General features: G+C 49.6%; 1 protein-coding gene across 1 annotated transcript in view; it reads right to left on the reverse strand.

The window, feature by feature from the left end:
- Positions 1-25,604, reverse strand: part of DCDC2C (doublecortin domain containing 2C) — a 63,313-nt gene that overhangs the window by 24,053 nt on the left and 13,656 nt on the right. The window contains exons 3-5 of the mRNA XM_057743404.1: positions 13,063-13,139; positions 7,926-8,054; positions 2,574-2,711 (exon numbers count right to left, since the gene is read on the reverse strand). Of these exons, the coding sequence (XP_057599387.1) occupies positions 2,574-2,711; positions 7,926-8,054; positions 13,063-13,139 (344 nt within the window). The remainder of the gene's footprint in view (positions 1-2,573; positions 2,712-7,925; positions 8,055-13,062; positions 13,140-25,604) is intronic.

Below are 25,604 nucleotides of genomic sequence, written 5' to 3' on the forward strand. Positions count from 1 at the left end.
GGCAGAACAAGGTCACGGCTCCCCTCGGGCTGGTGCAGAACCCGGGCTCCGGACGTGAGGGTTCACTCCACGCCCCGCAGCCGATGAGCCGGACTGAGACCAACGTGCAATCCACAGCCCAGGCCACCCTCTGCCTGCCCCACCGCAGAGCTCTCGTCCTCCCTCTGTGCCTGACACCCACGCAGACCCGCGTGCCGTTTCCGATCCTTCACCAAGGTTCACCCCAACCTCTGCTGGGCTCGTTTGGAAAGGCCTCCCCGACGTGGGCATCCCGCAGACGAGCACCTCCTCGGTCTACTTCCCGTGTGGTGACTGGACCTCGGTCTCTCATCAGCTCTGTGCACTCTTCATCCCAAGCCCAACCTCTTTGGGGAGGGAGATGTATAGTTAAGCAACCAGCAGACGCAGGCCAGGGTTCAACACATGAATGGATGACAGGAGAAACGGCAAGGCAGAGGAACTCGTGCGGGGAGCAGCGGACACAGAGAGCAGAGCACCGTTCCGCTCCGTCCGGCAGCCGCTCCCCGCCTCCCCCCACCACGCGGTCAGGACCACCAGCAACGGACTGAGATGTCAGTAAAGTCAGGAAATATCCGCACGCGCCGAGCGCGCAGGCAGGACCCTAACCTGAGCACCTGCCTGCAGGTCACACTGCGGGGGGGCCGCCAGCCGTCAACAGGACGAAGGGAGCCTTAAAGTAGAAAGCCTGACAGCACAGGAGCCGAAACAGGCATGAGGTCCCCCAGACGCTGCTCCCATGGCGGCGTCTCACGTTTCCCAGACGCACCCGGAGCTCCTGCGGGGGACCTCGGGGTGGGGGTGAAGGCACCACCTGCAAAGCTGAAGCCCCCTGCTGCCCCACAGCCAGAGGAAAACTGACACCCCTTGTTCTCAACACAATGGACGTAGAAACGCGACAGAGCAGCGCTATGGGGTGGGTTCCTGCAAGCCCTCAAATAGTCCCAACACCAAGTGTGGTTCAGACGCACCCAGGGGGCTACGAAACCAAGGGGGAGAAATCCCACAGACTGGCTTGTCTCAGCGAGACCTGGGGATCAGGACCAGTGCTCAGTGTCCCCTTAAAAACTGTACCGACCACTTGTGAAGGAACACTTGGGCGCGTGTGTGCACGTGTACACACCCCCGAGGGCCTGACACCCCAGCGCCGGAGACGTGGGGACGTCAGGGTCCCGTGCAGCTCAAGGTCTGGCCCCCGGGAAGACGCACCTGCCGACCACCGGCCTGGCCCCCCAAGCCCCCCGCCTGCCTCCTCAGCTGACCCAGAGGGAACGAGCCCAGCCTCAGCCCTAATCCCGGGGCTTTACTTGGGACCAAAACTGAGGAGCCGGGTCAGTATACCCCTGGGAACTTCAGTCCTGCAGGCCAGTCTCGTGCCCGACGCTCCACGGAACCTGGTCCAGCCCCGGCACCTGGCATCAGACACTCGGGAGCTTGCCGGAGCTGTGGCCCCCAGGGCCCCAGACTCACGGACAGGTGTCTGTATCTGGCCAGCCCACCAGGAAAGCGAGGAAGGGATCCGGACTCTACAGACCTACAGATGTTTGGAGTTGGGAATACTGAGGTTTTTCATACAAATACAACCTGAGACGCAAGGTGGGTGGGACATGGGAATTCAAGGAGGCGCCAAGTGTGATTCTGCCCTGGACATGGAACCAGAACACCTGTCTCGTGACTCCCAGACCAGGAGCCGTGAGAAGGGCCCTCGGCACATACAACGTCGGCCGCGTCCACGTGAGCCTCGGTGCAGGACACAGAACGCAAGCCAGCGCAGCGATGCTGGGCTCTTCTGCCTCAGGGAAAGACCCCCAGGCGCCCCCCAGGCCTGAGCCCATAGGACAGCACTGTGCCTTCACCACAGGTGCTCGCCTGCCCTCTCCTAGATGCACGCCGGGGAGTGAGGGGATGGGACCGGAGTCCCCACTGTCTCATCTTCCTCTCAGCCATTGCTTCACATCCACAAATGCACACTCCGGGGTGCACCCTGTTACCCGGGCCCAGGATCTACTACAAAAATCACTGCTTTGGGCCTTCCCTGGTGGCGCAGTGGTTAAGAATCCGCCTGCCAATGCAGGGGACACAGGTTCGAGTCCTGGTCCGGGAAGATCCCACATGCCGTGGAGCAACGAAGCCCCTGCGCCATACGCACTGAGCCTGCGCTCTCCCGAGAGCCACAACTACTGAGCCCATGTGCCTAGAGCCCGTGCTCCTCACAAAGAAAAGCCACTGCAATGAGAAACCCACGCACCACAACAAAGAGTAGCCCCCAATCACCACAACTAGAGAAAGCCTGCATGCAGCGACGAAGACCCAAGGCAGCCAATAAATAAATAAATAAATCTATAAGTCCCTTGCTGGTCAAACACTGGTCTCCTACGATTAGCTTTCTAAAAAGAAAAGAAGAAAAAAAAACCTGCATCCTCTATAAAATGATCATATTGGGGAGTTTCACTACAGAAGAATAGCAGATCCCTAAACTGACCATATGTGGGAGAGGAGCTGGGGGAAAAGGCCCACGTTACCAAGCGGGAAGGAAAGGCATGAGAGGTGCTCACTGCTGGACTTCGCTGGGCACCCTTGGGGACTTCCAGTAAGGGAAGCACTTGAAGGCCTCCAGTCCTGCTGCAACGTAGAAGTGGTTGTCTTGCAAATCGTTTGAATTGACCAGAAGGTGCCCATTCATTGTGAACAACCTGCGAGCAAAAAAAGAAGGAATGAGCTGGAGACGTCAGCGCCGTGACGTTGGGGCTGGGGGCATCCGGCACACAGCGCGACTGCTATGTGGGCCACAGGGGAACTGATGCTCTGAGAGTGAACGTAACCCACACAGGCTAACAGCCCTGTGGGGGCTGCTCTACCAGGATTAGGCTCGCTTTCCATTTTTAGATTTTTTAATTAAAGTATATTTTTAATTATGTACAAGAGCTCAGGGGCCCTTGAGAACATTTTAAGCTGTTGGTTGGTGTTCAATTAATTTTAACTAATAACAGTTGAAATTAATACAAATTGGCTTCTATTGTTATAACAATACTTGGAAAACAACCCAGCATTTATTAGCAAATGATAGGCCTTTTTATAAGCACCAAAAGACTAATATTTGTCTACGTTTTATTCTGCACTCTTTTTTGGCAAGTATTAATGCACTAATTCATTTATTTAGGAAACCATTCAATTCATTCAATGCCAAGCATCTGTGAGGCACCGTACAATGAGGCAGGCACTGCCTCGCGTGAAAATACCAATAGGAAACCCATTGCCTCCCCAACATCAAGAGTGTACAAAAACCTGTGAAGACAAAAATGACCAGGGAAGGGCAAAGTGCAGGTGTTCCAGGAGAAGAAAGATTAAAGGCAATTGCAGGCTTCACTAAGGTGGGAGAATGTACAAGGGTGGGTAGGAGTTCCTCCTGTGAAGAGGGGATGGGGACTTCCTAGGTGGCGCGGTGGTTAAGAATCCACCTGACAATGCAGGGGACACGGGTTCGAGCGCTGCTCCAGGAAGATCCCACATGCGGTGGAGCAACTAAGCCCATGCGCCACAACTATTGAGCCCGTGTGCCACAACTAATGAAGCCCTTGCACCTAGAGCCCGTGCCCCACAACAAGAGAAGCCACAGAAATGAGGAGCCCATGCACCGCAACGAAGAGTAGCCCCCACTCGCCAAAATTAGAGAAAGCCCTTGTGCAGCAACAAAGACCCAACGCAGCCAATAAATAAATAAATAAATAAATTTATTTTTTAAAAAAATGGGATGAAGACTTTGAGGCAGCAGAAGTGGCCTCTGCAAAAAGCCAGAACACAGGGGGCTGTCACCAGAGGGTAAAACACAGATGAAGAACCTGAACATTGAATCCAGAGCCTGGAATTCTAGGGGCAAGAGTTTACCATCGATTTAGTCGGAGTGAGTGGGGATCTCCATGCAAGCGTGGGATGAGCACTGTGTTTTAGCAACAGTCAGCTGGTGCTCAGGAATGACAGCAGTGAGCACAGAGGGGAGAGGAGAGAAGGCTGCGGGGCACCTGGAACAGGTGGGGCCCACGGGACTCACCCCTCCCTCCCTCGAGCACCCCCACCTTCAGCGAGCACGGAACCACCTGGAAGACTTGCTCACACATGGCGGCTGGCCCCCTGCCCTGGAGTTTCTGGTTCAGTGAGTCTAAGATGAGGCTGGAGCATCTGTTTCTAACAAGGGCAGCTCCTGAAGCTGCTGCCTTGGGTCACCCTGGAGGACCAAGAGGAGAACTTCCAGACAGGAGATAACGGTGAGACACCCTGGGGAGAGGAGCGCTGGGCTTCCAGGTGAGAAGCAGGGCTTGGAATTCCCTTCCTCTCCTGCTGTCACCTTGGGACAAGCGGTGCCCGTCCCCCGAGGGCTCACAGCTGACACACGTGTCCCCAGGAGCAAGTCAGGGGGGTGCAGATGCTCTCAGCGGCGAGGGGCCCAGGGAGGCAGGGAGGCAGCGAGGCAGACTGGCTGCAGCCTTGAGGACAGCCTCCCCCCGACCAGAACCTGGGCGACGGGGGCTGGACCCCAAGGCGCTGGGGCTGGAGGGCTTGGGAGACTCCACCAGAAGCAGAAGTGCCGGAAACAATGGACCAGGAACTTAACATAAACACGGAAAACGTTATAAAGAAAATGAGGGAAATAAAAAAAACAAGCACAAATTACTGTTTGGCAGATAAAGTAGAGACGCTCTCCCAGGAAGCAGCAGAGAATACTAGAACACACAGAAGAAAAGTTAAGAAATGAACGTGAGTAGAAGTGCCATCGTCCAGATAATAAGAATCCCCAAAATAAGTAAAAACAGAAAGAAATATGTGTACAAATAATGACAGTTCACGTGCAGAATGGAAGAGGGAAGACCTCCCGTTGGAAGAGTCAGAGATGGAGAAAAAGCAGAGAGAACAGCGTTAGGGGCATCGACACCGCCCAACGCGTGCCCGGCAAACGCGGATCGAATTGCCCATGGAGGGTGGACATGGTTGTACCTCAGACTCTCAGAACTTGGCAGGCACCGCTCACCACCTCTCTCTTCCGGGTGGACAGAGCCCGGGGCTGCAGGACGCTGCCGTTCACACTCTCTCCTCCTCAGTTTCCTCCCCGTGCTAACGCCTCTCCTTTCCTGGACCGTGTCTGGCCAGCCCTCACGGCCAGGCATCACCCGTAACACTGCGTCTCCCAACCAGGGCCAGACCAGGGAGAGGCGAGAGCAGCACCCGGGTGCAAGTCTGGGGGGGGGCCGGCCTTCAGGGGTGCTCCAGCACCTCCTCCCAGGCCCAGCCCGCCCCGAACTCTACTCCCCCGCCGCGCTCGGAGCAAACCTCTCTCCTTCTGGGTTGTTCCTAGACCCGGCTCCACGCCCTCCTCTCGCTACGCACTCTGCCCATCCTGTGATGACTGAGTGATTCCACCTTCTCTGCGGGACCACAAGCTCGACGGAGGGGAGCGGACCAGGCTGGGCCTCCGAGCTCAGCGTGGTGCCCACCATGCAATCAGCACGCAACACACACACGTGAAAAGCATATTTTTCCAGCACCGAGATCAGCAAAAATCTCTCACACAGAGACCCACACGCAATCTTAAAGATTTCTCTGGAATATATATATATATATATATATATATACACACACCAGAAACTAACCAGTAAATCTACTAATTTTAACACCACTGAGAATTTGGCTACGTCTCTAATGGACACAAGAAAAAAGTATAATAGAAACCTCCCCTGAACCGTACCAACATTATTTAAGGAATGATAAATGATGACTTTTCAAACGAATGTTGAATATTAGCTGTAGGTTCCGTTCAAAAATAACATGCACATCGACTAAAAAAAAAAAAAACATAATATGCATATTACATCACACTTTCAAGCTTACTACTTGTACTTTCTATGCATTTCTTTTATTTCCAAGCTCTATACTTTTTCTAAACTCAGCCACAGAGGACTAATTTAAGCCCAGGGAAAAAAAGAAAGAAGCTTATTGACTGGTGTCCCGTTTTCCCTCTGAGTGTCCTGTTTCCCTGCCTGTTTCTCCCTTACGAGGATTTTATCTCTTCCTTTCCCCGCTATGTGATACTCGTGGTTTTATACGTGATACTTATGACTAATTCTACTATTGTCCCTGGCTTCTTCCAAAACTATGCACAAGTCTATCTGCTCCAGACAACTGTCCCTATTTCTTTAAGGCTACAACACTAACATTTATAACTGCATTCCGGAGTCACTTGGGCGCTTACAGTCCTTGTCATTATATAAACATCTGCCTGCCTGGAACACCCGTGTTCACCGCCAGGCACAGTCCGCGCTCAGCTAGTGCGTATCCCGCTGCTCTAACTGTCCCAAGTGCTACGCCCTGTTCACTTGCGGACACATCAGTTTTCATCGTTGGTATCACAGCTCTCGAATGTCAATCGATCTTTTATGTTTTCATTTACCCCCAAGAAAGAGTTAATAGACACAAAAGTGAAAAGGAGTGAACGCTTTTGCTCTTCCTCCCCAGTGCCTACGGTCTGGGCCCATCGCTGTCCGTGAGGACGAGGTCTAACGACCCTGCGGCCTCGGACCGCATCGCCTGACTTCTCAGCTTTACAGACCTGTGTCTCCTACGCTCTTCCCCGCGCCCCAGCGGTGAGACTCTGGGCCTTCTCCCCGCGTGTTCCCAAGGCCAGGCCTGCACCTCCCGCTACAGCCTCGCAGCCCTGCCGCTCGCCACGTCCTCCCTCCATCCTGCGACAGCCAGGCCGCGGTCTGAGACCACCGGGCTGTCCCTGGGGTCACGTCCACACCGCACCCCTCCCCGGCTGGTCCTTCCCCACACTTGGCCATGGACGAGTCCCTCCACCCGCCCTCCCTCGTGTCAGCCACCGAGCGTCAGAAGAAACCACAGCCCCGCAGGGTGTCCTACTGCAGACTCGGGGTCCGGGCTCGCGGGGCCCCCAACACTGCTCGCCAACCCTCCTGTCCCTCCCACCGGCCGCCCCCCGTCCCCCGTCCACTCACAGGAGACCACCTTTCCCCGCCTCCAGGTCCGGCGCCTTCCGTCTGCTCAGGACCTTGTGCCCCGTGGCCACCCAGCCTCTCTCCTCCCGCCCTCCAGTCCATGGCTGTGACCGCCACCCACGCACACACGCACCACACATGCACCACACACGCACGCACACAAACACACAGAGGACCCGGCGGCCACAGGGCGGCAAGGCGCTGGCCTGGGGGACCTTCGCCCTCTGGTCCCGGCGGCTGCGCACCCTCGGGTCTGGCTGCGTCCCCCGGGAAGGCCCGGTTGCGTGCGGTGAACCGTGCACAACTGCCCCAAACCCCTGCTTGTTCACGATGGTGATCACCAGCCCATCTCACGCCCACGACGCGCCAGGCTCCACTCAGGCACGTCAGCCAGGTTACGCCTCCTGGAGGCAGGTACTCTTACCGTTTCCAGTCTCCCAGATGAGGAAACAGGCCCCGGCGAGCCAAGCACGTCCCCGAGGCCACCGACGGGCAGGCCCAGAGTGGGGCCACCGCGGCACGCGGCCGCCTCCGTCCAAGGCTCCGCCCCCCGGGGACGGCCCCGTCATCGCGGCTCCGCGACTTCTCCCGCCCGATGCTCGTCACTGGCCACGCGGCAGGGCCCCCGGGGGGCTGGGGGGCCACACCTCAGCCCTGTCAGCTGGGCCCAGCACGCCGAGGGGGAGGCAGACGCTCACTGAACTTGCTGGATGAATGGATGAATGAAACTGGTTAAGAATAAGCATGGCCCAAAGCCCGCGGAAACGCCGTCCGCCTGAAGAATGAAAGTCAGAGTTCACGAGGACTCGTTTTAGACCTTGCTGGCCCGGCAGGAAGTTCTCACTGAAAAGCACAGAATGAGCCCCTGCTTCCCGGGTCCCCAGAGCCAGGCCGGAGCCTTACTTTCGAACGCCTCCCAGAGGAAAGACCTTCTCTCCAATCGTGGCCAGCACGCAGTTCCACTCCGTCAGGCTGAATCTGGGGATAATGATCTTTACAGGAGGAATAAACAATCTTCCATTTGTGAAAACACTGCAGGGATAAAAGAAAAAGGCTTCGTTAGTGCCTCATACTTTGGGGGAAAACACTGGGAATTCAAGAAAGATACACAATGACAGAACCACGGAAACCACGAGGAGCCCTGAGCAGCCCCTTGTGGCCCACACGCCGCCACGGAGGACAGTCCCCGACACGCACAGCTCTCAGAGCTGGGAGGCGACAGAAACACCGGGGACATGGCCTCATAGGAGAGAAAACGCCCTGAGGAACAGGACTAAGCTCTGTTCTTTGAAAAATACGCCAAACGTATGGATACCAAGTGGGGGGGGGGGAGGATTGGGAGATGGGGATTGACATGTACACATTATTGACACCGTGTATAAAATAATAACTAATGAGAACCTACTGTATCGCTCAGGGAACGCTACGCAATACTCTGTGGCGATCTGAATGGGAAGGGAATCCACAAAAAGAAAGGGATATATGTATACGTATAGCTGATTCATTCGCTTTGCTGTACAGTAGAAACTAACCCAACATTGTAAAGCAACTATACTCCAATAAAAATTAATTTAAAAAATAAAAATATAAAACCAATCATAATATATATACACACATATGTATGCCTCTGTGACAATGGGGAACGTGGAAGAAAGCTGTGTCCATTTGGGAAACAAACGGGGAAATCTTGCCGTTAAAAACGCAGCTACTGTCCCTCCATGGAGTCAAAAGAGTGTCCCAAGGGAAATAACATGCAGTCCTTCGGAAAGACAGTAGAAACACTGATTTCACAGTTTCAGGCAGCTTCCCCGTGATCCCGGCGGGTTTGCTTTATTTCTGTGGGCTGGGGCAGGGGCACAGGGGTGAGGGCTGCACGAAACCCAGGGCAAGGTTATTAGTTCTCTGCTGTTATAGTCAGGGCCACCGGGCAAGTTTCAAAGTCGTATTAAAATACTGTAAACTATGAGGCTTTTTCTTTCAGTCTAAAAGTCACAGATAGCGCTTAACACAGGAACTCAACGATGCCGGTTTTCAATTTGTTACTTTGTTACTTATGATGACTGTTGTTTTGCGGGTGGTGTTTTCCCTTAAACGTAAATTGGAGAAATGCATCTCTTTTTATCAGGGTGAACATAAAGTTTAATTTAACACGTGTGCACAACAGAGAGAATCCGTTTTCTCCGCTAAGGCTCCATGGCAAGAGGCTTGCAGTCACCCCGGAGTCCACCTTTCTCCCCGTTTTAATGCTGCCCCAACCCAAACCCCAAAGGCATGGTCTGTGCAGGCTGTCTCACCGCTCATCTGTGACGTCACTGCTACACGGAAGATTCGCTGCACCGTTTCCACCCATCCGTGTTCCTAAGTGCATGCCAGAAGTCTTTCCAAACATCGATGGCTAACAGTGATATGACATAAATGCTGAGACAAGGCCGCGTTGTGTTTCTGTCTACATCGTTAAGATGCTGAATACACACTCTCGTCCTGAGTGTGGGGAAACAGGCACACTGCTACGGACTGAGCTGTGTCCCCGCTGATTCTGGCCATCCCCTCGGGCTGATACACACATGCAGACACTGTAGACAGGGGTAGAAGTGAGCACGACCTCCCGGAGGGGCAACTGGGTGACACGTGGAAACATGCGGGACCCGTAACCACGGACCCAGTCTGTCCACGCCCTGAAATCCAGTCCACGGAAATGTGGGCACGTATACGTGAACACATAAAGATGCTTCTCACAGGATCCCAGGCAAACCTCAGAGATGTTGCGGGTTTGGTTCCAGACCGCTGCAAAAAGCGAGTCACACGGAACTTTTGGTTTCCCAGTACACAGGAAAGTGAAGTTTACACTATACTGTAGTCTACTGAGTATGCAATACTCATCATGTCTATAAAAACACGGTACATACATTAATTTGAATACTTTATTGCTAAAAAAAATGTTTACTATCATCTGACAACAGAGAGTGGCCACAAACCTTTAATTTAAAAAAAAAAAAAAAAAAAGAAAGAAAAGAAAAAGAAAAAAGAAAAGTAATACCTTCAAAGCACAACAAAGCATAGCACAATAAAACAAAGTATGCCTGTATTTATAAAAACAAAAATATAAAAACAACCTGAATGTCCAAGTGCAGAGAATGGTTACATACATCACAGCACAGCCATACAATAATGAATACTGCAGCTGTTTAAAACTGTTTATGCAGAATTTGTACTTGGGGGGAAAATGATCAAATACAGTTAATGCTATAATAAAACACAACAGCAGGTATAGAGAGAACCAAAAGTAAACACCTCTCAAAGTTAGCAGTGGCTGTCTCTGAGGAGAGGGATGACGAGTGATTCTTATTTTATTCTTCACACATTTCCACCTTTTTATAAGAAGCAGTGTAAATATGGGGAAAACTACCTGTAAGGATTTTTTTAATTGTTAACAATAAAGAAAGAAATGTTAACAATAAAGAAATTCGGAAATTTCAAGTTTAGAGGACGTGAGGGACATAACACGTGCCCACGAGTTTGCTGGTTGAGCTGGAGAATGAACTAGACCTAGACACTTCTCGCTTTGCCAGATTTTAGGTCTGTGCTGTTCGAGCATCAGAGGCCCATCTTCCACCTGACGCTCCAGGTAGATGGGTGGCCAGCCCCATCAAGTACACCAAAGACCGTTTCCCTGAAAGTCTGCAACGCGGAGGTAAAGGACGGGCAGAGCCCCCGGACACGTGGTAAGAGCCGGTCACTGTTAGGTTACACACGTGATGCTTTCCACTACTATGCAGCCATGTGTGAAAGCACAACGCACCTACGTGTGCTAATAAGAAACCATGTTAAATTCTGTGGGGAAAAAAAAGGAAGAAACACGACAACGCCTGCAGCATACACACGCCTCTGAACCCTTGAACATGCAAAGCCTGTCTCACAAGGACACTCCAGAAATTTTAACAGTTGCCTCTGGGGATATAAAGTGAGCAGAAGACTTACTTTTAATGTATACCTTTTAAACAATATACTTACTATGGATGTAAGTTACTCTGGTCATAAAAGAGTTGTTAATTTTTAAAAAATACTTTGAAGTAAGAGTAGTTTAAAGGGACAAGACGACTTTGTCAATACACCTCTTAATGTGCTCCTTAATTTTTAATAGGTAATACTTCAAATATTTTAAGTAGGACATACTTTAAGTTTTTCACATAGGAAATGTTTTTAATTTTTCAAAATAAGAAACGGCACCTGAATCTAGGAATGGATTTTAGCCAGGTGACGTGGTGATGGTGGTGGTGGAGGCAGCAGCTGACACATACCATGTTACACAGCTTAGTTAGTGACAGACCAGGACACAGAGCCGAGCCTCCATCTCCAGGCTGGCCACTCCACCTGCACATGGTCTGGACCAGCTGAATTCTGAGGGGACCCAGACGGTCAGGGGGCACCAGCTTCTCTCTCCACCCTCCGGCCGCTACAGAACTCACTCCCAACTCCCGACTCCCTCTGCACCAGCTCCCCGTTTACGAGGAAGGGTCAAAACACCTTTCTCCCTCAAACATCAAAAACTCTGGAAGTCATAACTATTTTCTGTTTGTGTTTAAATTACAAGGTCTCCAAGCAAACATGATCAGGTCTTTTCTTGGTGGAAAAGGCCTTGCATTTGGATGGATATTTGGGTCCATCTAGTGGAGCTTCTAGCACACCATATAAAGAATGGAGCACATGCCCTAAGAACAACCGCTTTATAACAAGAAGAAAAAAAAAGAATCTCTCGGGATACGTGTCTTTGCCAGGAAGGACCCCAAGCCAATGATGTTCCCCGAGATTTCTATCCCTTCTTCAGGAAGAGATGTCCTTCACAAAGTTTAGAACTACCGTGTCTCTCATTATTTCAGAACAGCTCTCAGATGTATAGAAGGCACCGGGGAAGGACCTCGGGTATGGGAGTGGCTCCCGTGCAGAAGCCCAAGGACAGGATTTAAGGAAATGATGGCTGGGTGTTTGCAGGTAGTAAGTGAGAGGAGCAGCTTAGCTAGTAAGTAGGCCGTGCTCGCTCCGCCCTTGGGCTCCGCAGTCTGCGGCTCCGCTGGGTCTGCCGGGGGATTCCAGCCTCCGGGGCCCCCAGCCCTCTGCCGGTCAGCAGGGGCGTGAAGGACGGCTCGTCAGAATGCGGGGCCGCTGCTACCCAAGGCTGGTACTGGCCCCCAGCTGGCGCCCCTCAGACATGGAGCCAGGACCCTGGAAGCTCACTGAAATCCCTTCCTCTGGGAGCAGAAGCAGGTAAGAGGGAAGGTGCCCTCTGGAACTCCACATCAGGGAGTTGCATCCCTAAAATACCAAAACACCACAATACACGAAGGACTGGGGGGCATGGCTGCCCTTCGGAGAACTCCTGCCCCCGAAGAGCACTGGGCAGGGCGGCCTGGGACCCTGCAAGTGGACGTCACCGTCCCGTTTACCAACGAGGATGCGTGTGCAGGTCACAAAGCCCACAGGCGAGAAGCGGGATTTGAACCGATGTTTGGTCTGAGTCAGGCGTGCTCCCTTTCTACAACCCCAGGCATAAGGCAGGCCGGCCCGCAGCGGGGTCCCGGCTACCCCAGGGCAGACCCCCCCTGGCACCTCTACACCTGCCCCGTCAGCCGCTTCCCGGGGCAGCTGGTCCTCAGGCAACCTTGACCATGGCACGTGTCACCCCCCGGGGGCTTTGGCAGCAAGAGGAGGAACATAACCTCCACATTTCCTTTCACCATCCAGCTGCTGCAATGGCTGGATTCCCGAAATTAAATAAAAAGCTTAGACTAAATCGTGTGTTTCCATCCTACGTGAACTGGGAACAGCGGCAGGGCGACGGCACTGCTTCTCCAAACTCAAGGTTCACGAGAGAAGCACACGCAGCACCTGAAAGGCCAGATCACACAGAAGGTTCCCAGGAAGACGGAGGAGCCGTCAGAGCGAGAAGGGGGAGGACGGGGAGGAGGGGGCGAAGGGGGCGTAACGTCTTTAAGGAGCTCAGCAGGTGGTCTCTCGCCCTCCCCCCGCCCCCCGCTGTACTCACTGTATGTGTCGGGATAAACGGTGGAAGGTTTGCCATCTGGAAGGCACATTTATGTCACAATGTACCACCGGCTTGATCTGAAACACGGAAAGAGACGCCTCAGAATGCAGTTCAAGCTAACAAGCCCTTGTTAAAATAGCAACAGCATGCACGGCGTGGCCCCAAAACCTAAGCAAAGGTGGGGTGAGGCCCAGGAGGGGCCCGGGGAGAGCCGGGCTCCGTGCTGGGCAGTTACCAGGATGCCAGCCGGGGCGATGCAGGCGGCCGGGCTGGAGGGCTGTGCGGTCCACGTGGACGGCAAGTTCCATGTGGGAAGGTGGCCAGCGAGGGGGTTCGAGTGGTCGGCGGGGTGCAGAGACGGGCTGTGCGGGTCACACCACACTGGGGATGCTCCCAGCGGTCACCCCACAGCCTGGACGACCTGCGCTCCAGGCCGGGCCACACTGGGGCCGCGAGGATGGATGGCGGCTTCTAATTCAGGCCATGGGCTTCGAGCCAGGATGTCCTGCCAGGTGAGAACACCCTCCCAGCATGTTCTGACCCCTCTCTTTTCTGTGAATCCAGCCTGAGGGGCTGAGCCGGCCCTGGGGGCCCATTCAACTTCAGCCTCACATCCACAGGGCCCCAGACACTCAGGCAGGAAAGAGCCCCCGAGACCCATCCTGGCCAGCCCTGTCCCTCCTCCTCACATCAGACCTCACCTGACCCCTGCCCCTGGCCCGGCAGGGAGGGCCCCACGGCAGAGGCCTTCCACTCAGGCCTTCCCACACCTTCCCTCCCTGCACCCCCGACCCGCCAGGCTGCCAGCTCACACACAAACAGGCCCCCAACCTCTCGGGCTGGCGCAGTTCCACCAAATTATCCCAAGTTAAGTAAAAGTTCCTTTGCCAAGAATAACACCCAGCCAGGATGCTCAGGGCTCACCTCGAGGATAGGAGCACGTGCACAGACCATTAACAGGGGAGGCAGATGTGGGCAGCTCAGGCTTTCCCCGCGCAGTTTTTTAAATGAAGAGCAGGGAGACGTGTTCTCCCATCTTCTGAAGGGGGCAAGGAGGCTCACGTGGGTCACGGACAGAGGACGGGGACGGGGAGAGATGGAGACGCTGTGCTGTGGACAAGCCTGCCAGCATCTCACTGTGAGCATGAGCGTGGGGGGAGCAGAGCAAATCTGGGGGATTGACTGGGAGAGGAGAAACCACAGGCTCTGGGCGCAGAAAGACCAGGGTTCAAACTCCAGCCCAACCTCTGACTACCTGCGTGACTCTGGAGAAGCATTTCGCCTTTGAGTAACACTGTATTAATTTTAGAATGGGGGGACTTCCCTGGGGGCACAGTGGTTGAGAATCCACCTGCCAGTGCAGGGCACACGGGATCGAGCCCCGCTCTGGGAAGATTCCACATTCCACGGAGTAACTAAGTCCGTGCACCACAACTACTGAGCCTGTGTGCTGCAACTACTGAAGCCCATGCGCCCAGAGCCCGTGCTCTGCAGCGAGTCACTGCAGTAAGAAGCCCAAGCACCATAACGAAGAGTAGCCCCCACTCACTGCAACTAGAGAAAGCCCACGCACAGCCATGAAGACCCAATTTAGCCATACATAAAAAATAAAAAATAAAAAAAATTTTAGAATGGGGATGATACACCTTGCAGGGTCTTTATGAGACCACATTTTATAAAAGGCACAACGCCATATCTAACCCATATGCTAAATATACACTCTAGTACATGTGAGAGTCTCCCAACACACACAGACATGCAGAATCCGGGGGGTGAGGGTGAGGGACCCAGGGGCGGGGGAGGAGAGAGAGACCATTTCGGCATCTCAATCGGATAACATCCCAACGAGAACTGCTGATTCCACCCACAGCCAACTGCTCATCCCAAATGCCCCATCTCAACACGGCACCACCCAGACCCACTTGTTCAACTACAAAGCCTGGGAGACTGGTGGGCCCTCTCTTCCCTGACACCCACAGCTAAGCCATCAGCCCATCTCTCAGTGCTACCTCAGAACTGCATCCTGGACCATCCTGGACCTGCCACCCCGCTGGCCAAGCCTCCCCATCCATTCCCTAACTCGCTCCCCACCCCACCCCCACAGTCCTTTCTTCACAGCAAGTTGGAGGAGCCTTTGTAAACACACATCAGAAAGATCACTCTGACTTAAAGCCTCAGTGGTGGAAAGACCCACACTGACACGAGGTCCCCACTCCTCAGCTGGCCCAGCAGCCATGTGGCTGGCACTGCCACCTCTGTGTCCCTTTCCCTCCCCCCTCACCCCCCCCCACACCTGCCGTCTTCCAGCTCTTTAAACGCCAAGCTTGTTCCCGCAAGCACAGGACCTTGACCCCTGGAATGTTCCCCCGCACGGCTCGCGCTCCCTCTTGCATTAAGTCCACTTGGATGCCAGCTCCTCAGAGAGGCCTTCCCCGACGCCCACACACCTTGGTCTACGTTCACCGAAGCACCGGATGCTGCCTAATATTTCTGTGTTTATTTACTTGCTTATTATTAATTCCTCCTCGTGGAGCGCAAGCCTCCCAAGAGCAGGGACCTTATCCGTCATGTTCGCCGAAGTATCCCCAGTACCCGACAACGAGTGGCCCACGGCAGGCGTCTGATAAGTATTTCATGAATACGAGTGAAGAATGAACGACTGACGAGCGAGAACCAGCTCTGACACCCTGGAGAGGAGCCCAGGAAGAGCGAGCCACTGAGGATGGGGTGACGCACGCCTGGAGCCGCTGCTCCCCTACTGCCCTGCCGCACGTGAAGGTCCAGAGCCTCGCCTGCCAGCAGTGACAAAATCAGTGCCATGAGCACGGAGCGCCTCCGTGAATTTGCGGACCTAGTTTGAAAACAAAACAACAGAACGTATCCTCTGCAAAATCCTATTAAGGTACAGCTACCCTAAGAAGCAGCTTTCTGCTTGACCACATAAAACTACGGAAACAATGAACTAATTGCTTTTTTATGTGTTAATGATTCATTAACCCTGACAGCACCTGCCCAATTAAACGACTCCGGCAATTAAACACATGCTTCCGGACGTCCCCCTCTGTACTCCACACAGTAACCTCCCAAGACGTATCACTCAAACGTGCTTTCTGTTACTGTCTGATGCGGATGACCGTTTCAAGGCTCGCGTCATTCATCTGCCCTGAGAGGCAGGACTTCATGGGCTCAGGAGCCCTTTAATAATGGTCCATGGAAATTAAACCAAATCCACCGCAATGACGGAAGTCGCGCGAGGCTACCAGAGGTGTGTTTCCCCAGGCGGCACCTGTGGTTTACTGGGTGCCCACTCTGCATCAGGCACTGCACTCAGACCTTTACATGCATTCATACCTCATCCTGAAAATAACCAGGCAAAATATCCGGGTCACAAAGAATCAGAGAGGGTGCATAACCTTCCAAAGAACACACAGCTATGACGTGTCCTGGCCATGATAAGCCATCAAAACCATTTTATTCTAGTTTTTAGCAAAGTGGGGATTGAACCTACACTAGGACAGCACTTCGGAGCCTGTTTTGAGTCACGCACGATTCCAGGACTGGGTCCGTCACTTTCTCACCATGTGACCTTGGTCAAGCGGTCTGGCCTCCCTAAGCCTGTTTCTCAGCGTGTGCAGTGTAGATCCCAGTGGTGCATATGGGACTTCCCTGGTGGCACAGTGGTTAAGAATCTGCCTGGCAATGCAGGGGACACAGGTTTGATCCCTGGTCCAGGAAGATGCCACATGCCAGGTAGCAACTAAGCCCGTGCGCCACAACTGCTGAGGCGGTGCTCTAGAGCCTGCAAGCCACAACTACTGAGCCCACGTGCTGCAACTACTGAAGCTCACACACCTAGAGCCTATGTTGTGCAACAAGAGAAGCCACCACATTGAGAAGCCCGCGCACCACAATGAAGAGTAGCCTCCACTCTCCACAACTAGAGAAAGCCCACGCGCAGCAATGAAGACCCAACACAGCCAAATAAATAAATAAACAAATTTATTTATTTTTTTAAAAATAGTGCATATGTAGTAAGTCAGACAAAGACAAATATTATGTGATGTTACTTATATGTAGAATCTAAAAAAATAAATTACAAATGAATCTATACACAGAACAGAAACAGACTCACAGACATGGGAAACAAACCCACGGTTACTAAAGGGGAAAGGAGGGTAGGGAATGATAAATGCGGACATTGGGACTAACAGATACAAACTACCATGCGTACAACAGATAAGCAACAAGGACCTACTGCATAGCACAGGGAACAATATTCAGTGTCTTGTAGTAACCTACAGTGGAAAGTAATCTGAAAAAAATATACATATAACTGAATCACTTTTCTGTACACCTAAAACTAACACAACATTGTAAATCAACTACACTCCAATAAAAAAATACACACATAAAATAAAGTTTGGCTAAAGGAGAAAGGTTAAAAAAAAAAAGTAGTGCATATGCTATAGGTCTGCTCGCGGTACGAGCAGCACAAAGTGAGAGAACGCGCTGCCTGGTGCCCAGCCAGCGCCTGAAGGAGTTAAGAGCCCAGGCGACAGAGTGGTTGTTACTTGTGTTGTTGCGCCCAGGTCCCTGCTCCTCCCGCCCCATCATCCTGCTCCGACAGCCCTCCTTGAACCTCCTCACGGCCCTTTTCATGCAAAACATCAAACGAAAAAGCCCCATAGCTGGTTTGTGGGTCCCACTCCCACGCAGCATGGACGCCAGCTCCCTGCTGACAAACGGATGTGCAGGGTGGAACAGAGGCCCTGAACGACCCCAGATTTGCTGACTCCACCAACCAGAGAGCCCAGCCCAAAGCGACAGGCAGCGCGTGACCCATGGAGCTCAATGGCCATCCTGGGAAGCCCTCCGCAGAAGCAGGGTCTCAGCTGAGACCACCCCAAGGAGAGGAGACTACCTGCCCCGAATCCTGCCTGGCTGCACACTCCCAGAGGGCACTCGGTCCTGGTTCCATCCATCTATTTCAGCCCTATCTGCAGAGGGCCCGCCCCGTGGGAGGAGCTGTGCTCAGTGTGAGGGACACGAAGGTGAGCAAGACCCACCGCCCCCCTGGCCCGGAGGGCTGGGAGCCTCGGGGATGCGGCCACTAGACGAGCCACCTGTAAACGAGGAGAGAAGCGCACACAGCATGGAGACGAGGGCTCGGGGCCGGGAGTGTGGGGCACACCTGATCCTCACGGCGACACAAAGTGGGCTTCCTGGAGGAAGCGGCATCTAGGTTGTGAGCTGAGTTATAAGAAGGAGTCAGTCTGTTGAGGATGAGAAGGAGGAACAGCATACACAAAATCCTGCTTAGAGGACTTTGGATACATCCTTATGGGTACAAGGTCTTGGGGAAACGGAAAAGTCTAGACTAGATCCTGGACACAGAGGAAGGGGTGGTGAGAGGTGAGGCTGGAGAAGAAAGCAAGGGTCAGATCAAGAGGGGCCTTAGCACTTGCCATTAACAGTGTGGACTCCATCCCCTTGGAGCAAAGAGACACACCTTGAAGTGTTTGAACCGGGGAACTGATGTGATCAAATTGCAAAGGGACGGGCTGGAAGCAGGAAGACCAGTTGGAAGGTACAAGACTCTTTCTAGGAGCAGCTCTGGGTGCCCGCAACAAGAATGGGGGCAGTAACTGAATGGGCTCGAGGGGAGACAGGAGGGATGGAGGGGCTGGGAGAAGTAAAAACTAAGAAGAATATCCAGGTATCTGGTTTTTGGAGTTGAGTGTAGAGCTCCATTCTCTGAGAAAAGGAAGACAAAATAACAACTGGGTTTGGGGGAAGAGGCCAGTGAGTTCAAACGTGGACATGCTGAATCTGAGGTACCCTTGGGACATCCAAGTGACAGTGCCCTGTATTCAGAGATGTGGATCCTGCGCTAGAGAGAGGCGGGAGCCTCGGGTACGAGGATGCTGGGGGTGGCGCGGCGGGTGCACTGCCCGAATGAGAAGAGGGAAGGAACCGGGGTAACACTTGCAGGGATGTGGAGACGCCAACGACAGACAATGACAGTAGTTCTACAAGAGAGCAGGAGGGAATAAGAAGAGAGCAGGGTTTCAGACGGTAAGAAACCCTTTCAAGAACGAGAAAGAGGACGAGTTCCCACCCACCAGCACGGCTATAAACAGAAAGGCCCAAATGTCCGTCAGCTGTGGAACGGCGAAGTAAAGTGTGGTCTAACCACACAATGGAATGCTATTCAGCCACAGAAAGGAATAAAAAAACAGTAAACGCTACAACATAGATAAACCTTGAAAACATTACGCTAAGTTTAAGAAGTCACATCAAAAGGCCATATGTTGTATGAATCTATTTACATGAAATGTCCAGAACAGGAAAATCCATAGAGACAGCTCTAATTATCCTATTACCTTTTCTCATCCACTTAAGGATTGTTCTAAGCAATTCTCCCTATTCTCTCCCCCGTCATCAGTTTACCCACAAAAGACCCTGGATACCCAAAGCTATCTTGAAAAAGAAGAGGCACTTATAATCTATAAATATAAGCTACTATATAATCAAAATAACATGGTATTGGCATAAAAACAGAGCAACACATCAATGGGACAGAAAGCCCAGAAATAAAGCCATGTGTATATGGTAAATTAATTTCTAACAAAGAATCCAAGAGCATACAATGAGGAAAGAATGGTCTCTTCGATAAACGACACTGGGAAAACTGGACAGCCACATGCAAAAGAATGAAACTGGACCCCTGTCTTACACTACACACAAAAATCACCTCAAAATGGATCAAGGACTTGAACGGAAGACCTGAAACCATAAAACTCCATAAAACCAGAAAACACAGGGGAAAAACGTCTTGACATTGCTCTTGGCAATGACTTTTTGGATTTGACACCAAAAGCAAATGTGACAAAAGCAAAAATAAGCAAGCGTGACTCCATCAAACTGAATACATAAAAAGTTTCCACTAAGCAAAGGAAACCAGCAACAAAATGAAAAGGCAACCTACCGGATGCAAGAAAATATTTGCAAACCTTGTATCTAATAAGGGGTTAACATCCAAAACATACAAGGAACTCATACAACTCAATGGCAAAAAATAAATAAATAAATAACCTAGTTTAAAAGCGGGCAAAGGACCCTGATAGACATTTTTCCATAGAAGACGTACAACTTGCCCAAAGGGACAAGAAAAGGTGCTCAGCGTCACTAATCATCAGGGAGACGCAGATCACTATCGCAGTGAGACAGCACCGCACCCCTGTCGGAACGGCCACCATCAAAAAGACAAGTGACAAGTGTTGGCGAGGGTGTGGAGAAAAGAGGACCCTCCTGCACTGCTGGCGGGAACGTACACTGGTGCAGCCACTGTGGAAAACAGTATGGAGATTCCTCAGAAACTTAAAAATAGAACTACCACATGATCCAGCAATCCCACTTCTGGGTATATACGCAAAGGAAAGGAAACCATTTCCTTGAAGCGATGTGTGTGCTCCGGTTGGTGCTCCTGGAAGCGTCACTCACAATGGTGAAGGCATGGAAACCACCTAAGTGTCTACCAAGGCACGGACGAAGAAAACAGGCCGCATACATACAACGGAATATTATTCAACCATAAAAAGGACGGAACACCTGCCACGTTCAACAACATGGATGAAGCTGGAGGACATTATGCTAAGTAAAATAAACCAGACAGAGAAAGACAAATACCGCGCGGTATCACTTCCATGTGGAATTGGGGCCGGGGGGCGGGGGGGAGCGGGTATGGGGGGCAGAACGTCGAAACGGAGAGTGGAGAAGTGACTGCCAGGGCTGGCGAGCGGGAAATAGGAAGAGACTGGATAAAAGGTACAAACTTTCAGTTATAAGATGAGTAAGTTCTGAGGACACAGTGTATAACATGGTGGCTGTAATGGATAGCACCACATTGTCTAATCGACGTTCGCTAAGAGAGTAGAACTTAAGTGTCCTCACAAAAGAAAGAGAGAGAGAGATAAATAGGTGAGGTGATGTGTCAAGTAACTTGGTGAGGAGGGAATCCTTTCACAATGTGTACATACATCAAATCATCACACTGCACACTTTAATTACCTTACACTTTCGTCAATTACACCTCAATAAAACTGAAAGATATGGTATATGTCACTTAACAGAAGACTCTGAATGCACTAAAAATTATTATAGGAGCATATCTGTGGACATAGTAAGATTTCATGATTCATTAAGTAAAGGGGGATTTGTAAAGAATAATATGTAGAATATGCTCTCATTTTTACTTAAATGTGTATATTATAAAGCAAGAAGTATATACAGGTGGCCATCGAACAACACAGGTTTGAACCACATGGGTCCACTTACATGCAAATTTTTAATAAATATATTGGAACATTTTTTGGACATGTGTGACAATTTGAAAAAACTCACCAATGTTGTAACCTAGAAATATCAAAAAATTAATTAAAATATATGTCATGGGGCTTCCTAGGTGGCGCAGTAGTTAAGAATCCGCCTGCCAATGCAGGGGACATGGGTTCAATCCCTGCTCCAGGAAGATCCCACATGCCGCCGCACAACTAAGCCCGAGTGCCACAACTATTGAGCCTGCGTTTTAGAGCCCATGAGCCACAACTACTGAGCCCGTGTGCCACAACTACAGAAGCCCATGCGCCTAGAGACCATGCTCCACAAGAGAAGCCACAGCAATAAGGAGCCCACGCACCACAACGAAGAGAAGCCCCTGCTCACAGCAACTAGAGAAAGCCCACCTGTAGCAAAAGACCCAACACAGCCAATAAATAAATAAATTTATTTTTTTAAAAATGTATGTCATGAATGCATAAAATATATGAAGATACTAGTCTGTCCTTACATAGGCATAATAAGGTGTGTGATATTTAATAAAATATTAATAACGTGTTAGTGTTCTTTCTGTTTTTTATAATTTTGCTTTCAAATAATTACATTACCAAACAGTAGGCCTCTCATTCTCATAATTGGAGAAAATGCATATCAGTCCATCAGCACAGGGAACTGCGTTTTTTTAATGCAACAATGTTTCCAATAGCATATTATGAACATCACTGCAATAATACGCACCATAAATTCTTATGACAATGTATTCATTGGTACACCGGCCAGGCGACCATAAAGCCATCATCTTCCTGCCTCTTCATCATCAATGCATGAATCTTACACCTGTAAATACATGTGAATTTCTTTCTCACATTACCTTTTCATTTTTGGTGTCTGGTGTTAGTAATACATATAACATCTACAGTGTTTTGTATCCTATAAGACAATGTTGACTTAGGTACTGACAGATGGTTCTTGTAAATAGGTGACATAAATGTACAGTATCAATAAATACAGTACACACTGTAAATGTATTTTCTCTCCCTTATGATTTCCTTAACAGGATTTTCTTCTATCTTACTTTACTGTAAGAATACAGTATGTGGCAAAAACTACACACAAAACATGTTAGTCAATTGTTTATGTTCTCTGTAAGGCTTCCAGTCAGCAGCAGGCTACTAGTTGAGGTTGGGGTGTCAAAAGTTAGACATGGATTCTCAGCTGTGCAGGGGGTCCGCGCCTCTAACCGCTGCGTTGTTCCAGGGTCATCTGTATGTATGTGCTTGTGTGTCCACGCAGGTTAGAAGCATATAGAAAAGCATGGGGGTTAATCTCTGGATGATGGGATTGTGGGTGTGTTTCCTTTTAAATTACATATATTTTCTCATTTCTCTACAACAAGCATGAATTATATAGTCATTTTTTAACATAAACAGAAGCTTCCCAAAAAAATGTGTTCAGGACAGCTCAACCACAGGGAAAGCCAATGGCAAGTCCACTGAGAATATGATGGACCTGGGTGTCGGCTCAGTCAGTGCAAAGTACCTCAGCCTACTCTTTTTTTTTTAAGAACTTTTATTGAGATACAGTTAACAGACAATAAACTGCATATATTTAGAGTGTACAATTTGGTATCTCAATCTCCCAATTCATTCCCCCCTGAACCCTCCCCGCTTTCCCCACTTGGTGTCCATATGTTTGTTCTCTACATCTGTGTCTCTATTTCTGCCTTACAAACCGGTTGATTTGTACCATTTTTCTAGATTCCACATATGTGTTAATATACAATATTTGTTTTTCTCTTTCTGACTCACTTCACTCTGTATGACAGTCTCTAGGTCCATCCATGTCTCTACAAATGTCCCAGTTTCATTGCTTTTTACAGCTGAGTAATATTCCATTGTATATATATATCACATCTTTTTTATCCATTCATCTGTTGATGGACATGTAGGTTGCTTCCATGTCCTGGCTATTGTAAATAGTGCTGCAATGAACACTGGGGTGCATGTGTCTTTTTGAATGATGGTGTTCTCTGGGTATATGCCCAGCAGTGGGATTGCTGGGTCATATGGTAACTCTATTTTTAGTTTTGCAAGCAACCTCCATACTGTTCTCCACAGTGGTTGTATCAATTTACATTCCCACCAACAGTGCAAGAGAGTTCCCTTTTCTCCACACCCTCTCCAGCATTTACCGTTTGTAGATTTTCTGATGATGCCCATTCTAACCAGTGCGAGGTGATACCTCATTGTAGTTTTGATTTGCATTTCTCTAAGAATTAGTGATGTTGAGCAGCTTTCCATGTGCCTCTTGGCCATCCGTATGTCTTCTTTGGAGAAATGCCTATTTAGGTCTTCTGCCCATTTTTTGATTGGGTTGTTTGTTTTTTTGATATTGAGCTCGATGAACTGTTTCTATATTTTGGAGATTAATCCTTTGTTGATTCGTTTGCAAATATTTGCTCCCATTCTGAGGGTTGTCTTTCCATCTTGCTTATAGTTTCCTTTGCTGTGCAGAAGCTTTGAAGTGTCATTAGGTCCCACTTATTTATTTTTATTTCCATTACTCTAGGGGGTGGATCAAAAAAGATTTTGCTGTGATTTACATCGAAGAGTGTTCTTCCTGTTTTCCTCTAGGAGTTTTATAGTGTCTGGCCTCACATTTAGGTCTTTTATCCATTTTGAGTTTATGTTTGTGTATGGTGTTAAAGTGTTCTAATTTCATTCTTTTACATGTAGCTGTCCAGTTTTCCCAGCACCACTCATTAAAGAGGCTGCCTTTTCTCCATTGTATACCCTTGCCTCCTTTGTCATAGATTAGTTGACCATAGTTTATCTCTGGGCTTTCTATCCTGTTCCATTGATCTATATTTCTGTTTTTGTGCCAATACCACACTGTCTTGATCACTGTAGCCTTGTAGTATAGCCTGAAGTCGGGAAGCCTGATTCCACCAACTCCATCTTTCCTTCTCAAGATTGCTTTGGCTATTCGGGATCTTTTGCATTTCCATACAAATTGTAAAATTTCTTGTTCTAGTTCTGTGAAAAATGCCATGGGTAATTTGATAACGATTGCATTGAATCTGTAGATTGCTTTGGATACTACAGTCATTTTCACAATGTTGATTCTTCCAATCCAGGACCATGGTATGTCCCTCCATCTGTTTGTGTCGTCTTTGATTTCTTTCATGAGTGTCTTATAGTTTTCTGAGTACAGGTCTTTTACCTCCTTGGTTAGGTTTATTCCTAGGTATTTTATTCTTTTTGTTGCAGTGGTGAATGGGATTGTTTCCCTCATTTCTTTTTCTGATCTTTCATTGTTGGTGTATAGAAATGCAAGAGATTGCTGTGTATTCATTTTGTATCCTGCAACTTTACCAAATTCATTGATTAGCTCAAGTAGTTTTCTGGTGGCATCTTTAGGATTTTCTATGTATAATATGTCATCTGCGAACAGTGACAGTTTTACTTTTCCAATTTGGATTCCTTTTATTTCTTTTTCTTCTCTGATTGCTGTGTACCTCAGCCTACTCTTGAGTCAAAACAAAGTTAAATTTCACTCCCCTTGCTTTTCAATCAGATAGGGAATCACATAAAATACTTTTAAACATTTATATTAAAAGTTAATTTTAAAATTCTTTTTTGTTAGAATCATTGGTAAGTGCAGTTATCTGGAAAATTCAGTGACTCACTTCCTTCTCTTGCATGACAACCTGCGATCAATAAGGTCTAAGTTAGTGGTTTAATTGTTTTACCATTAGCATGCTATTTCAGGATGAACCCACTGAAAGGACAGAATCATAAGACAGTCCTCATGGGCAAAAAAATATTGAATTTGGGCTCATTTGTTCTTAGAAGTTTAAGAAAAGGACTTGCAAGGTCTTCTAAATTCTGCCTAAATCTATACAATTTGAGATTAGAAACCCAAACTCTAAGAGGTAGCACCAGAAGTCCTTGAATTAAACTGAAACCAAGGACATTTTTCTCATTAAAACCAACATGACACGGTCATCGAAACTCAAGATCCCAAGAGCACCTATTTCGAGTCTAATTTTCCTTGTTCCTCCATTTAATGAAATGTAATTCCAAATTCATTATATTGAAGCATTTTACAAGTCATTTCTATGGCTATATGAAGTGTATTATTATGGTATTCTAATTAATTTCAAGTAAACTTCTTTACTAAATCAGTCTCTTGAGAAGCTTCTT

This window comes from Hippopotamus amphibius, chromosome 7, assembly GCF_030028045.1.
Source record: "Hippopotamus amphibius kiboko isolate mHipAmp2 chromosome 7, mHipAmp2.hap2, whole genome shotgun sequence".
In the NCBI taxonomy this organism is placed as follows: Eukaryota; Metazoa; Chordata; class Mammalia; order Artiodactyla; family Hippopotamidae; genus Hippopotamus; species Hippopotamus amphibius.